The sequence below is a fragment of the Nesoenas mayeri genome (assembly GCF_963082525.1).
Source record: "Nesoenas mayeri genome assembly, chromosome: 12".
NCBI lineage: Eukaryota > Metazoa > Chordata > Aves > Columbiformes > Columbidae > Nesoenas > Nesoenas mayeri.
In genome coordinates this window covers 15013702-15025219 of record NC_137547.1, presented here as the reverse complement: position 1 = coordinate 15025219, position 11518 = coordinate 15013702, and the positions used below count along the sequence as shown (strand labels likewise).

The window sequence follows — 11518 nt, the reverse complement described above, 5'->3', positions numbered from 1 at the left end:
TGCGTTCGCGATGGAGGAGGTGCTGGCGCTGCTTGTCCGGAGCCCCACGCAGCGGCACCCGGACTTGCGCCTTCGCGCCGACCCCGGATGGACCGTGCGCCGTCTTAAGTCCGAGCTGCGACGCCTCGTTCCCGATGCTCCGGTGAGTGCATGACCCCGTTCTCCGCATTTGCCCTCCCCGAGAGCCCCTTCCCGCAGTCATTGGGGCGGGGGGCGCGACACATCCCGGCGGGACAGCGGCGGGAGCTGCCGTGGGGCTCCTGGGGCCGCCGCCGATTCGCCGTGTCGAGTCCTGGTGACACCTGCTCCCCGGGGTGTCCCGCACAGGATTGCATCAGCTGCGCTCCGGCCCCGCCGGGGTTATTTTAGGACTTGGTTTGTTTTCTGTTTGGAGCGCTGTTAAATATTAACTGCGCGTTCCGAGACTGCGCGTCACGCGGGGTATCGGGGCGGGGGCAGCGGGGCCCGCGGGTGCGGGCGGGCAGCGCCGGGGGCAGCGGGGCCCGCGGGTGCGGGCGGGCAGCGCCGGGGGCAGCGGGGCCCGCGGGTGCGGGCGGGCAGCGCCGGGGGCAGCGGGGCCCGCGGGTGCGGGCGGGCAGCGCCGGGGGCGGGGCGGGCCCGGCTGTGCGCGGCGGGGTGACGGGTTCGCAGAGCAGTTTGTGGGGAAAATGCAGAAATTTGACTTCCCTTCGAGTCAGGTGTCTTGAGCGCTGACACCGCGAAAGCGCAGCGAGCGCTGCACCCGCTGACCGCGCTTCAGCAACGGGGCTTGCCTGTGCTTTTTCTTACCTTGCTTTCCCCAGGGGCACGGTGATTGTCCAAAAGCAGGGTCAGCGTGCTTTTGCTGCCTGCTGTGCTGCGGTAGGAAGATGCTGGGTGACCAGCCGCTGGTGTTTATCTGGTGGGGTATAGCAGTGGTTTGATCTCCAGTCCTGATCAGATTAGATGGTGCTCCAGACCTCTGCTTCTAAGAAACACAAATGTTTTTGTCTGGGCTGTGACAGAGACAGTTCTGTGCCAAAGGGGTACTTTATGTCCTCCTGATTTAGACCTTGTTGGTAATCCTGCACTTCAGTATTCAACTGTTCTGCTCTTGTTAGCTGAAGATGTGCACTGCACCTTAATGTGTGGAGTGCTTCCAGCTGTGTGCCTCTGTCCATCTGGTTCCAGGTTGTGTCAGTTAATGCTTTCATGTGCTTGGCAGACCAAGCCATCCTATTCTTTCTTTTCTTTCTTCAAAGCCTGAAGAGGACCAAAAGCTGATTTATTCAGGGAAGTTGTTGCTTGATCATCATTACCTGAGAGAGTTGCTGCCGAAGGTATGTATAAAATATATTTTATGCTGTCCTGAAATATATAAAGAAAAGTGATTTTTTTTTTTAACATATCTTCATTTACATTTTAGGATGGGGAGTTGCATGCTCTTCATTTGGTATACAACTTCAGGAGTCCTGCAAATACACAAGAAACCAGTGCAGAGGTACTTGCACAGAGTTCACATACTACTCTGAATCTTGGGGTTGTGACTCAAAATGGGGAGTATTAAATGGATTTTTTTAAAGTTCATTGATACTTAGATTTTTTCCTACTACTGCAATGGCGGTACTACTTTGTGGTAACTTGTTTAGAAATGTGAGAATGTATTTGGATTATACGGAGTAAAAAATTGACTCTACAGTTCATCAGTAAAGATCCTCATGTCATCTGTTAAGAAATATTGAAACTATAATCTAGCTGTAACCTACTGGTTAGGAGAAATGCTTTCTGGTATATTCAGTTTTATTAAATAGAATATGACCTGTGTCTCAGGCTCTTTTGGAAGAGGCTGTGCTTGTGGGCAGGAGATGCAGAAGTTGAAGTGGTTCTCATGTGTATATTTGGGGTGTGAGGAAAGCAGAAGGCTGTTAGCTGAATACATATTAACTGCTCTCATTAATGACTCAGCCAGTAGAGAGGAAGCTAAAGATGAATCTTAGTGCTTGAACTTTGTGCTTATTGGTCTTACATGCAAATGGTGAAAACCAATTTTTGGATGTGCTAATGTGTCTAGAGGTGTTTATAGCTCAATATAGGCAGTCTGAGCTTATCCTAACCATGTCTGGTGGCTGCTAGATGTGAGCCAGCATTGGTCTGGATATTATACACATGTATTGCTACAAAATTGCTCTTAAATTATATGGGCAGCAGGTTTTGTATGCAAGTACAAACTCATAGCTAAAAAGTCAAATTGTTGAGTGCAGTTCCTTCTGTTTCCTTCCAATTACATTGTAATAACCAGATGGGACCTGTCTGAGTGCATAAAAATTAGCACAGATGTAGATCTGGTGAAAGTGAAGAGTAACATCAATTCAGTTTTATATGCCAGTCATTTTAAATGAGCTTTAAAATACTGAGAGAGGCACTTGTGGTGTGGTGCCAAAGAGCAGTGTCAGGAGTGTGGGAACTGTGTGGCAGTTACAAAATCATATTCTGTGTGGTGCGACCTTTTTGCATGCGGCTGGGGTAGCATCCTGAATAAACCTCGCTAACTGCATTGCTGTCCCTAGGTTAAAGCTGATCCACCAAAGTTATCATCAGCAGCTAGCCAAGAACCATCTGTATCTTCCTCAAATGGTGAGAGACTGAAGTGCTCTTCTGGTGGCCAGTCTTTGGCAGAAGCCAGTAATGGGTAAATATTCTTATGTACATCACTAAGTTGTTTTTTCAATGTTACCTTTGCGTTGAAAGCCAGCTCCTTATGCCACTCTTACTGTCTTAAGTCCATAACATGGGCCAATGATGATGTTATAATAAAAGCTTTAGTGGACATGGAAGAAGCTAAACAAAAATGCACTGCTCTGTTAGTTGGCAATCTTCCCCTTATTCATGTGGATAAAGGGATGTCTTTAATACACTAAAAAATATTGCATTTGGATGCACAACATAGCAGAAGCTGTTTACATAGTTCTGTAATAAATGACTCTTGCAGTTTATCCAGTATTTGCTAATGAATGTGTTCAAATTTTGACCAAGGCTGGAAACAACTCGGCATCCCTTCCAAAGCGTGGCTCCTGGCTTCTCTACGTATACAACCTACAGCATGCTTCAGATGTCCTGGTACCAGCAGATCTATGCAAGACAATATTACATGCAATAGTAAGTTTTATGTCCAAAGCTACCAGTTAGAAGTAGAAACTGTAATACAAGGAAACAGAACTTCTGGCAGTTCTTCCTTTTGATGATGGTTGGAAGACTTTCTTTTTAACTTCTGCTGAATGGTGTGGGAATGTGCCTCTGTATGTGGTGCTTGGCTTATTGCTTAGGCCAGTGGTTTTGAATCTTGCAAACTGCAGATCTGATTCTCCTGATTTGGGGGAGCGGGAGTCCATAGAGTAAATGTAAATCCTGCTGATGGGCTGTAGCTTTTCACCATTTTTTGACTGTTTAAAGTAGCACACAGAGCACTGGCTGGAAATCAGTGGCAGAGGTACAGCTGAGACTTGCAGCAGCTTTCTAGACTGTCTTTAGATTGCTCTAAACATTTTTTGAAAGTACTGAAGTTATTGTTCATAAAGTGGAAGGTGCCTGGCTTGACTTGCTGAAGTCACGAGACAACTGTTGTCATGGGTAGAACTAAAACTTGTTTTTAACCCTTTTGTAGCCTCAAAACTTGATGCTCTCTGCTTGGATGTGATCTGACTCTATACAATTTTCTGTGCCTGTGTTAGGTGTGAAAGGATTTGACTAAGCCTTACTCTGTACTTTGTGTTCTCTGGTTTCAGCTTGGCTTCTGCTGCTGCATCTGCTGACCCATCCCATGCACGACGTTCTCAGGAGATACCAGTGGCACCAGTGACACCTCCAGCTCCTCTCCCAGACCCATTTCCTGCACAAAACCAGCCTGGAAACCAGAATGCTGCTGCCCAGGTTAATGCAGTGGCCAACCAGAACATGCAGATGAATGCCCAAGGGGGTCCCCTCATGGAGGAAGAAGAGGGGGGTGGCAATCGAGATTGGTTGGACTGGCTCTACTCAGCAACACTGTTCTACGTTTTTGTCAACATCATCTATTTCTACTCCAGTGTCAGCAGGTTCCTCCTGGTTATGGGTGGCACTGTTCTGATGTATCTGTAAGTGTATGGTATTACTTATTGTATTTGGAAATATTTCAGTGAAGCACTGAGCTCTGTACTGTGGTCAGCATTCTGGTGGTTGAGTTTCTTATGACTCTTGTACCTGGAAAGGGTGAATCACTCCTCTATCCAGCTATAACTCAGGATTTAGCAAAAATACAAGTATAACCGATGTTTGAAGTCTGGGAAGAGTGTCTTAAAGCTGCAAGTCACATACCCACATGGGTTTTTCCGTGTTGCATCTTTGGAGAACAGACCAAGCTAAACTGAATGCAGCACCCTGACTTGCCTTGAGCTTCTCTGTGGGGGAAAACTTGTGATAAATCTTAGAAGCACAATAAAAATAATGGGCCCTCAGCTTACAGGATTGGGATGTCTTGTTGAGAAGGGTAATCTGTGTTCTCAAATTCTTTAATCACCAGTGAAACATGTGATGTGGGCCTCTGAATTCCTGTTGGTAGATCTAATAGTTGAAACTGGAGCAGCTCATATGATCAGCTCTTGCAACCTCTATGCGGACTTGGAGAATGAAAGTTAATTGCTTAATTAAGTCTTCAGAATTCTCAACAGTGAAATTTAAAGTGTAACTTTGAACAGCTTATATTGTGCGTTACAAGGTGCAGGTGCTGTAGAGATACAGGCTTTTTCAAGAAAGTTTGTGTGACCTGTAATGTTTTGGTAAGATAATGCTGTATTTTGTGTGTTATTTGTGCCCCTTTTTTAGGGTGAGTATAGGGACATTCCCCAGGGCTGTACATGAGATGGTAACCCAGCAGGTTCTCTGTACCCCTGCCAGCATGCTAGATACACATCTGGATGTAGTGCCTACTTATTTTGGATGTGAGCAGATGCTCAGTCTCCCCCTCTTACCTCGTGGTTTGGTATTAACAGGAAACTTTGAAAGTACTTACTGGATCAGAGCAGAAAGAGACCTTAATATGCTGAGCTTGCTGTCTGGCTCTGAGCAGTCAGATGTTACTCGGACTGTGGCTGTGTAACAGGAAGGGGTGACATTTAAGCTGTGTTAATAGAAGTCTACTGCCTTCCCCAGGCACCATGTTGGATGGCTTCCATTTAGACGAAGACCAGGTCAGCCTTTGCCAGGCAATGTTCCTCCTCAAGCTGCTGGAAACCAGGACCAGAACAATAACTTACAGGTATTGTCTTACAATTTTTTTTTAAACCACAAGCATGAAACCCTATCGAGGTTTTAATTTCAGTTTACTAATTACATGTAATAGCAAAAAAATTTCTCTTAACTTTTGTCAGAAACTGTCTTCCATGGGTAATTGCCAGCCTGAGTCCTCCTTTGGTGTAGCTAATTCCTCTGTTCTACAAAATATTTCAGGCTGAATCTTTTATTTTCATTGCTCCAGTCCTTTAGGATGTTGTAAGGCAGAGTGGTGTGTCACAGGCTGAACAGGTTCTGTAACTGGAGATGGGGTTTACACTAGTACCTGGGTGGTAGGATTTGAGTGTATAAGCAATCAGTCTGGCATTTCAAGCTGATGCTTCTGGTTGGTGTTAGTGAAAGGTAACTGTGAATACATAGTTCACCTGATTTGGTGCATCATGTCTGTCATAAACAGTGTTGAGCACACAGCATGAGTTAACTACTAATACTAGAGTGCAGCTTGGGTTTTTTTTGACTTTTGTTGCCTGAGGGTACTTGCAAACTTTTCATATTGACAGTGATGTTTGGGTAACAATGTGCTGTTTGACACATGATTCTTCTAACGCATTTCTAGAATTATCTCATTTACCAAATATCCTTTCTTTTGGCAGGGGGAAAATGTGGGCAGAGAAGATGAATCTCGGGCATCTCCTGATGAAGGACAAGTTTTACAAGAACTGCGTCAGGCAAACCCTTCATTTATGAGCACAGTGTGGATTTTTTTCAAGACTTTCTTTGCATCCCTCCTTCCAGAAGGGCCTGGAGTGACCCGCAACTGACTTGTCACCAGCCTATTCATCTGAAAACAACGGGCTTTAGTCTACCTGACTGAATTGAGTGCCAACGGAGGAGTGAAAGTGGATGGTACTTAGCTTTCACTGACCAAGCAGACAAAGCTGCAAGAAGCCTTAAGTCATTACAGTCTAGAGACAAAGATACTTGTCCTCATTCCAAAGAACTTTGTTCTGTAGAGTTTATTAGGTACCTATGTAGAGGCTTGGCATTGTAAGCTTGTACACTAAATGCACAGGCTCTGAGCAGGTGTGTGAAAATGTTAGAGAAGCAAATTGCTTCTGTGCAATGTGATTCCTGTTGGAATGTTTCAAATGCTATTTAAATTACACTGAGTGTAGGATCTAAAATGCTAGATATGCATTAGCAGATTTTTAGGAAAGATCTCTTGTTAAATTGCTTCAACAATAGTTTAAATTTTCTGTGTAAATATTTTCCTATGAAGGATGTGTGGTGCAATTTCCTTGTTGGATGAAGTGGTGGGACTGTAAGGCATTGACCTGATAAGCAACTACTTCAGAGGGGTTGCAGGCTGCAATTCAGACAGTTTAAACACAAAGTTTAACTTTGTCCTGCCAATCATGGGAGAAGAATGTGTTTAGCTCTATCTAGCAAGAATTTATGCAAGATGTAAACTTCACTGCTTTTGGATGCCAGGGCACAGCAACCTAATGCCTGTGTTCAACTTTACATTCTCACTCTAGAGCAACACCTTGTATTCATTGTGTTTCCTTTAATTTCTCATATGGCTAAGGGCTTTGATTCCAATAAAATTTGCAGGCATTTATATCCACTTGTATACACTGTACAGAAATTAGAAGACTCTGTGAAGCACAGGATGTGCTTTCACCTTGTTTTTGAGAAATCATGATAAATGAGTTGGGATGTGAGGGAAAAGATGCTCACAGAGCCATAAACTCAGCTCAGTGTATTCTTCAGCAACCTTCAGTGTTTAAAGCACCTTGGATAATTTGTGTTTGCTCACCGCTGGTAGAGGCTGTGGACATCCTGAAGCAGGTAATTGTGCAGTTATTTGGAAAGTTTGGGGTTTGACCCCTTGAGCCCACTGTGTGAATCCTGGGGGCGCTGCAATGCATCCTCTTGGGTCAGGGATTTAACCTGCCTTGAAATGTGTGGTCAGGGAACAACAGCTACTGCTGAAACTTGAAATCCTTTTCCTCTGTGCTACCTGGAGCTGGCAAAACTGTCTAGGGGTGTGTTGTCAGGGCCAACATGCATTAATGGGTACAAGCACTTGGAACAGCTGAACTGGTAATGGTTGATCTTGCCACTTCAGGTCAAACTGATGTCATTAGACATGTTTTGGTGTAACCTGTGGTCAAGTTTAATCTTAGTAATTTTTTAAATTGCTTTGAACAACAGTTTCCAAGCCTCTTGCCAAGCAGTTCTTCTGCCACATCTTCAGTTTGCTGGAGACTTGGGCAAGGATAGGTAGGACAGTGTAAAATCTAGCAATAAAGCCTTTACATTCTTAGAGTGAAGTAATTTGAGAAGTGAGTTTTGTTGCTTTGGGTATATTCTGCATAAGCCGTTGAGGCTGTTCTTGGAGGTGGTGTCCCCTTTTTTTCTTGCCTTACTAATGGTAAGACTACCTGTGTTTGACAGTGCATTTTGTGGATAGTTTTTTTTCTTCAGGGTGTATCTGATCACTTGAGTGTCTCAGCAAAGTGCCTGAAACCACTGAGATGTGCCTGTGCCCAGTCTCTGGAGCGGAGGGTACTCCTTGGCAGCCCAAAATTGTTTCGGTATGATTCAGGCAACAAGCACCAAGTGCTGGATTACTTGTGAAATGCCTAATGTGAGAAGTTACCAGAGACAGCAAAACATCTGTTGTCTCAATGCTTCTACTCCCACAAGCAGGCAGGTTGGCTTAAAATTAGCTGGGAAACTAATTAAGCATAGCTAATGCTACTAGAGTGATGTAGTGGGGCTCCTGGGCCTTAGAGAATGTTTTCTTAATGGCTCAGTGAAATTCATACCTCTCTGGGGTGGAGGGAAGCTGTGACTACAGCGGAGGACATTCAGCAAGTAATGTGACAGTAAATACTGTGTAATTCTGCAGTGATGGCTGCTGGTGCTGCACCAGGGGCCAGAGAGCAGCGCTGGGCTGGGGCTCAGAGCCAGCCTGGGCTTTGGTGGGGCTGGGAGTGTGTGGTGGCCATGACTCCTGTCACTAACCCCTGACCAGGGAAGGTCTCGGCTTCACCTGGGAGCAGGTGGGGATGCCTGAGGTGTGGGAGCAGTGGGAGGAACTGGGGCAGCTCAGCCTAGAGGAAGGTCAGTGTAACTACTGAGAGAACAGAAATAGTGATGGGAAGGAAGGAGGTGTAGCCTGTGTGCTAGCTGTGGGTGAGACAGTGAGCAGGAGCCTTAAATAAATTAGGGGAATTCAGGGTAGATGTTAAGAAAAATGAGCCTTGAAACTTCAGAGCAAAGCTGGTGAAAGAGTGTAGGAATCCCAGGGAGGTTTTCTGGGAATAACATGACCCTGTGCTGGGACAGAAGCTGCAGAGAACAGAAAGCGCCTCAAGGCTGTAGGTTTAGGAAGTTGGGTTTGTCTTGGCTCACGCTGAGCTGTGGGATTCTGCTGCCAGCTTAAATCCTCTTCATGCTGCACACAAATGTGAGTGCAGCGCAGCAGCCGCCAGCGTGCCTGTCCAGCTGTGGCTGTGCTGTGCAGACTGCTCCGAGGGCCAGTGCATCGTGTGGGTGCTGATGGTCCACGGGGTGGCAAAGTGAGCAGCAGAGTGAAATCAGCTTCTCTGCTTCTTTTTGTCCTGATATCCTCTGGCCACTTCCCCCAGTTGAGAGCACATTTGTCCTTGCTGGAAAACAAGTCAAGGGAGAAATGTACTGGCTGTATTATCTCCGGTATTTTTCTTCTCACTGCATAAACTTCTAATAGGCTGTTTACTTGGAGCTGAAGTCCTGTTTGTCACCAAGGGTACTATCATGTCCTCAGCTCATGGGACATAAATATCATGAGAATGTGGTTGCTGCTGTGCAGATGTGTGGGGGAGCTGACTTCCCCTTTGCTCCAAAGAGCTGTTTCAGTTGTACACATGCTAGTTGTCCCTGTTCTCAGCAGCCAGGGACTTTGCAAGGGCTGTGCACTTGCCCAGGAAAGCCTTAAGAGCTCCCTCTGGTCTTTGCCCTGTGATCCACTTCTAGCCGTGAGGCTGGTGGGGTCTGCAGAGCTGTGCACCCAAAGGGTCTCTCCTCTGAGACATGTCAGGCCAGCTGGATGCCATCCCTGGGCTGTTCCCCTATTGTGTTACCAAACATGCCAACTGTACCCTCATTGCCTCATCCCAGCCCTTTTTCTTAGTAAGAACAGCTCTTGAGATGTCTGCTAGTATTTAATGTTGTCTGGATGTCAAATGGAATGATATAATGGAGGTAAAAACAGGCCTGGTGTACAGCCAGGGTTACAAGTGTGCAGTGAAGAGCTTGAGCTCAGTTTGTGCTCAGCTGCTTGCCAAGGAAGGTTGGGCAAATGCTGGGTGGTGCTGCTCCTGGGCCCATGTCTTGTGGCTGCTCAGTGGCCTGTGTTGCAGAAGAACCACCCAGATTTCTTATATTAGCACTGAAAGTTGTTTGCTGTGTTTTCAGTCTGGGTTTAGTGGTGCAGTCAGCGCTACAGAAACAGCTGGTTGCTCTTCCAGGCTTCAACCCAGCTGCCCTTGGCAGCCTGTGCTGTGAAAACCCTGGGCTGAGGGGTGCCTGTATGTGCCAGCTTGTTTGTGTGGTCGGTTGGTTTGTTTTTTGAGGTTGTTATGGGTGATACTGGTAGGGAAGAGAAGAAATCAGGTTGGTTTCAGGATAATTTTGTGAAAAACTATGTTAAACTTCATTGTTCAAAAAAAAATATCATGGATGGCTTACCTCCTGAGTGATAGCCTGTTAAAATAACACAATTCACCAACAGGAATTTGTGAATTTATTTGCTGCGTAACATCCAAGTCTGTCATGGGCACAATTTTTAACTCTAGGAAATAATTAATCTTTAAAGCTGAGTCTCTTTTCAGCTGCTTCTGGGGTTTGACTGCACAACCCTGGACAATGCATTGGGGTCACAGTCTCCAAGGGCTGGTGCTGGGTGTGTGGGATTGACCAGGGCATTGTGCTGCTGAGCCCTGGGTTGGTGTGGGATGGGGCAGCTGTTTTGGGGCTTGCTCTCCTGCCATGCCAGGGCTGACCTGTCTAAGTGCAGGAGGTGGTGCTGGAGCCCATACTGCTGACGGAGCAAAGTGGGGCCAGGCTACCTGGAAGGTTTATCTCGGGAAGCAGCTGCAGGGTAACATGGAATGTTTGGGTCAATGCAGAACAAAGATTAATGGCACTGTGATGTACCTCTGCTCTGGATAGTGCAGGGGGAAAAAACAACCCCAGTTACAGGACAGTCCAGCACAGCAAGGTGGTAAGCACGTGTGTGCGTGCTTGGCCTTCAGATGAAGCCTTACACAGCAAATATTTATCAGAACATCTAGCATCTCTTTTTGTAAGCTTGGGCATTTAACCTTTCTTCGGGTTTTAAAGCCTGCCCTACTGCCTGCTAGCCAAATTTAACCTTTCCTTGGGTTTTTAAATCTGACCTGCCTCCTGCTAGCCTGACCTTGCACTAAGAAGAGGGTGGGCGGCTGTGTCCCTGCTGCCTTGGCCTCTGCCTGGTTATTCCAGGGCAAGGATGCTTGTAGCACCTCCACGTTCCACACGCTTTTGCTATTGCAGGCAGAAAGTCTCCAGCCTTCCTGTTCTCGCTGGAGGTCAATGCCCGGCAGTCCCCTGTCCTCCCTTCGCTCAGCTCAGGTCATTTGCCAGCAGCAACCTCTGAAGCGCTGACGGGCCAGGGAGACTGCAAATGCACTAGATCTACCAGGACCAGTGCATTGGCTGTGGGTTCTGGGTCCTTCTGTCACTGACACCAGTGACACAGTGCAATGTCTACTCCAGACCTGTTCCAGTAGAACTTAAACTGCGCACAACACTCCTGAGTTTGCGTCCTGCAATCAGAGGGAGTGTGTCGTTCCCCTGCTGAAAGCTGTGCTGAGGATGCAGGCAGATGTGCCCATGTGATGCCCAGCAGCATTGTGTCCCTGTTGATTTAAGCTCCTTGCTGCCTCCAATGTGTTTGTGGTGCCTGGGGTACCCTGTCCTGGTTCTTGGCCACTGTGCCAGCACCCTTTGAACTGTGAGCTGCTGGGGAGGGATGTATATGTGAGAGCCATGAGCTGAAGGACAGAAACCAGAGCTGTTACCAGGTTAAAGCCACTTGAATCTGAATCCTGTTCTAACATGTCTGTGCCCTTTCAGCTTCCCTGTAAAGAGGCCTCTGAGCCAGGGTGGTGAAGATGCCAGGGCAGCTCAGATGATGGCGCTGGGCTGCTGTGTGGGAGCTATACTGGTCTGATATCTGCTA

The 11518-nt window shown here is 46.7% G+C and overlaps 1 protein-coding gene across 1 annotated transcript; it reads left to right on the top strand.

Annotated features, from left to right (window-relative positions):
* Positions 1 to 7488, top strand: HERPUD1 (homocysteine inducible ER protein with ubiquitin like domain 1). The gene is made up of 8 exons (XM_080351885.1): positions 1 to 142; positions 1242 to 1319; positions 1406 to 1480; positions 2547 to 2668; positions 3013 to 3135; positions 3762 to 4109; positions 5164 to 5269; positions 5898 to 7488. The coding sequence occupies exons 1-8, from the start codon at positions 11 to 13 to the stop codon at positions 6063 to 6065; spliced, it is 1152 nt and encodes a 383-aa protein (XP_080208011.1). The 5' UTR covers positions 1 to 10; the 3' UTR covers positions 6066 to 7488.
* Positions 7489 to 11518: the final 4030 nt, after the last annotated feature.